At 38.3% G+C, this 3,376-nt stretch overlaps 1 protein-coding gene and 1 pseudogene across 1 annotated transcript in view; both read right to left on the bottom strand.

Annotated features, from left to right (window-relative positions):
• Nucleotides 1-3,376, bottom strand: part of XPO5 (exportin 5) — an 85,936-nt gene that overhangs the window by 32,927 nt on the left and 49,633 nt on the right. Inside the window, exon 14 of the mRNA XM_006882138.1 lies at nucleotides 62-103. Coding sequence (XP_006882200.1) covers nucleotides 62-103 — 42 coding nt within the window. The remainder of the gene's footprint in view (nucleotides 1-61; nucleotides 104-3,376) is intronic.
• On the bottom strand, nucleotides 2,227-3,233 carry LOC102872354 (annotated as a pseudogene).

The raw sequence follows: 3,376 nt of genomic DNA, 5'->3' as shown, positions 1-3,376 counted from the left end.
AAAATTAGTTATTCACGTTTCTTCTAAAGTTAGAAGCTGGTAGCCGATTTAATGATCTTACCTTACTTTCTTCAACAGTTTCAAAGGTGACAGATGAAAACAGCTAAGAGGAGGAGAAAAAGGTGACTGATTAAAACCATAGGCAGTTTGTATTTTTAAACAGTAGTTATCACAAAATTGTCAACTAAAACCCAAAAGTAATTTTTGGTAACAACACAGTAATGAAAAAGACTCGAGTTAGTGGGTATAAAGATTCAGATGTTTATTCTGTCAGGTGTCCTTATAGGAGGCTTCAGAATCACAAATTTACCATCAAAGCATTTCAGAAAGAAAACTGTCTTCGAATTCTAGTACATGTTACCACTCTTACTCAGAACAGGCATTATCAAAAGTTTGATGATTTACACCTCTATCAATCTACTAGCTGCTTCTAAGGAGGAAGACAGGCAGGCTCCTCAAATTATAACTGACAGCCTTGGAAGGCCAATGGGGAGACGGAGGAGGGAAGAGTTACTGATCTAACAATGGTGAGTCTGAGTTCTGAAATTCCATTTTCTTTTATATAACTTCTCATTTACTCCTTAGCTATGAGATGGATTGATTCACTGGGGTAATGGGAATAGGTGTGTCAGAGACAAAAAAGGTTGGCACAGGATATAAAAGGGTTTAGGGCTGCTGGACATAGGGTCGCTATGAGTTGGAAGCAATTCGATGGGACATAACAATAACATGGTTTCAACAACAACAATATAGTTTCTACCCTGGGCACTAGGATGGACTAACACTCTTAAAAAGAGTTATGTGAGAAACCCACTACTCATTTTCTAAGTCTTACCTTAAAAAATGTCTAAAGAATAAGTATGTTCACCTTTCTGAAGATCTCTTAGTTTTGTAGTGTTTCCCATTTCTCTGCAGATGCCTTCTGTATTCTTTAGAAGTTTGCATTGTTTCCCTTTCTCTCTCCTATGATGGTAATTTCTAGGGTTCCCTCTTGATGTTTCTATGCTGTGCTAAATGAATTTTTTTATCATTACTGTCTAAAGTCTAACCTTGTGGCCACACCACCTACTCAAGTCACAAACAGGAACCTGAAAACTTGCCACATTCTCTCTCTTACAAATTCCCTTCCAATCTGATGGCAGACCCTGATACTCTCTAATTGCTCCATTTCTTTTACTTCATTGCACTCACTCTCACTGCTATCTGACATTACATCAGATATTTGTTGGTGTGCTTTGCTCTTCTTAAAATGTTAACTATAATTCAGCCAGCGAATTATTGTACCATTAACACAAACTCTCGCGCACAGAAAGACTCAGCGAACACTTGCTGCATAATGAGGAGCTTTAATCAATTCCCTAACCCTAAAATACCAGTTTTGTCTCCTGTTCTGCTACTGGAGGATTCTACCATCCAGCACACAGGTTACATTCTAATTCTCATGGGTAGTGCTGCATTAGCAGAATCTGCTTATAACCACAGTAACATCATTATATTAACAACTACACAACATCATGTAAAAATCTAGAGCATATAAAAATTACCACACTGTCTAAAAAGAGTCTTAAAGATTGTTTTTAAAACCAGTTGTTACATTGCTTCAGTCTTTTTCAACCTAGAACAGCCCTCTCTAGCTCTTCTTCCACAACATTGACATTTATTTTTTTTTTCATGGAAGAAACATTTTTAATTGTTGCAAAAAACATCTTTGTGAAGTAGAAATTGGTTTCAATAACCTTTTTAAGAATATGTTCTAGAAACTGGAGGTAACTGAATATAAAATTCTGGAAGCTATTTAATAGAACAGTCCTAGATGGTTTGGCTGAGGCCAATACCTAATGAGGACGAAAGCCTTGTCTGTGGGGAATTTTGGGTGATACCTGGAGAAATATTACACTGTGCATAAACCAAATTGAATTGTTTTTTCAACGGTTGTAAAGTTTCATACAGTCAAAGTTTTTTTCTACATGCATTTCAAATTCACAGCAAGAGTGGCATAGAATACCTAAACACAGAAGAGAGCATTCATGCAAGATACCTAACTCCTTGATATAATAATGCATACAATTCAAAATGATTACACTATGATTACATCTAGGGCTTTCTGCAACTACTAGGTGGTGGTTATGGAAAGCATTGCCCCCAGTATCAATATCTAGATAGGAGCCACCACCTTCTATTTGTTTTCTCTATTTTGCGTTTTTTTTTTCTCTTCATTTGTCTTATTCAACTCTGCTGTTGCTGCTTCTTAGCAAAACTGGTAAAAACAAAGTTGTAATCATTGAACAAAGCACTCTGACAATCAAGACGTTTAAAACCTTTAATCTTCTGGGGCAAAGAAAGCACTGTGCGACATTTAGAACTCTGATTTACAAACAGGGTGGTCACAAATTTTCCTGGTTTGAAGACTTCCACAACTTTCCTTATCAGGTCATCATCATAGGAGGTCTGACTTAAGTTTGTTTCAAAGCTAACATAAGAAAATTCTGGTTCTGGAGTGATGTGAATAGTCCACTAAGTTTCATCTGATTTCATTCCATTCATTGAATACCCGCAAGGATTGAACAGTGTGGCATCAATGACACTACCTGGTATCAGGTCACAAATTCCACTCTCACGAGTGACATCCTTTGCCGTAACACCATCTTGCATGTAGAACTGGTCCATAACTGCTGGGTCAAGCTCACTCATCAGAATTTCCAGGGTTTGATCTGGCTGACTGATTACCCGACTCTCTGGAAAATCCAGAGTATACAAGTACCAGCAGTCAGAATTCATGCGCCCCATACAGTATGCTGCTCCAATTGGAAAAACTGCATTAAGAAATTCTATTTCTCCCTGGAAATTCCAGTGTGGGTACCCTTGGTGAGAAGGCTTCATGAAATTCTTACGAGAATAAAAGAAGCTTTGAATTTGAGTCAAACCCACTGTAATCCCTAGCAAGCTTAAAGAGGGGAACCAGTGCTTTCATCAAGAGGGTGGTACCACATGTCTTCAAAATGAAACATCTCTTTGGAAACAAACATGCTACTCTCAGTGAGTACATAAGCTTCCTGCTTGTCAGTTTTTGTCACACTTATGATTGAACACTGCACATCCTTCAAAAGTATATCCCACTCGTATCTTGGGATGATGCAAAGATCCCCAGACCCTTGGTTCGCGTCGGGCTGCTGCTGGGAGAACCAAACCTCCAGCAGCTTCTTGGTCCCTTCAAAAAAATGTGCAGCTTCCATCACCGTGAGACTAGTGAAAAACCAACAACCACAGAAGATCAACTAAATTAAATCTCTTCTCCCGCTGCTGCTGTCGCGGCTGTGGATTATTCCAGCTGTGTTTAAACTAAAGTCCAGGTTCCTTTTTTCTATAATTTTGTATT

Source organism: Elephantulus edwardii, unplaced genomic scaffold (genome assembly GCF_000299155.1).
Source record: "Elephantulus edwardii isolate Elephantulus edwardi_28Jun2011 unplaced genomic scaffold, EleEdw1.0 scaffold00017, whole genome shotgun sequence".
NCBI lineage: Eukaryota > Metazoa > Chordata > Mammalia > Macroscelidea > Macroscelididae > Elephantulus > Elephantulus edwardii.
Note: the sequence above shows the minus strand (reverse complement) of the source record. Positions and strands in the feature narration are given on the sequence as shown.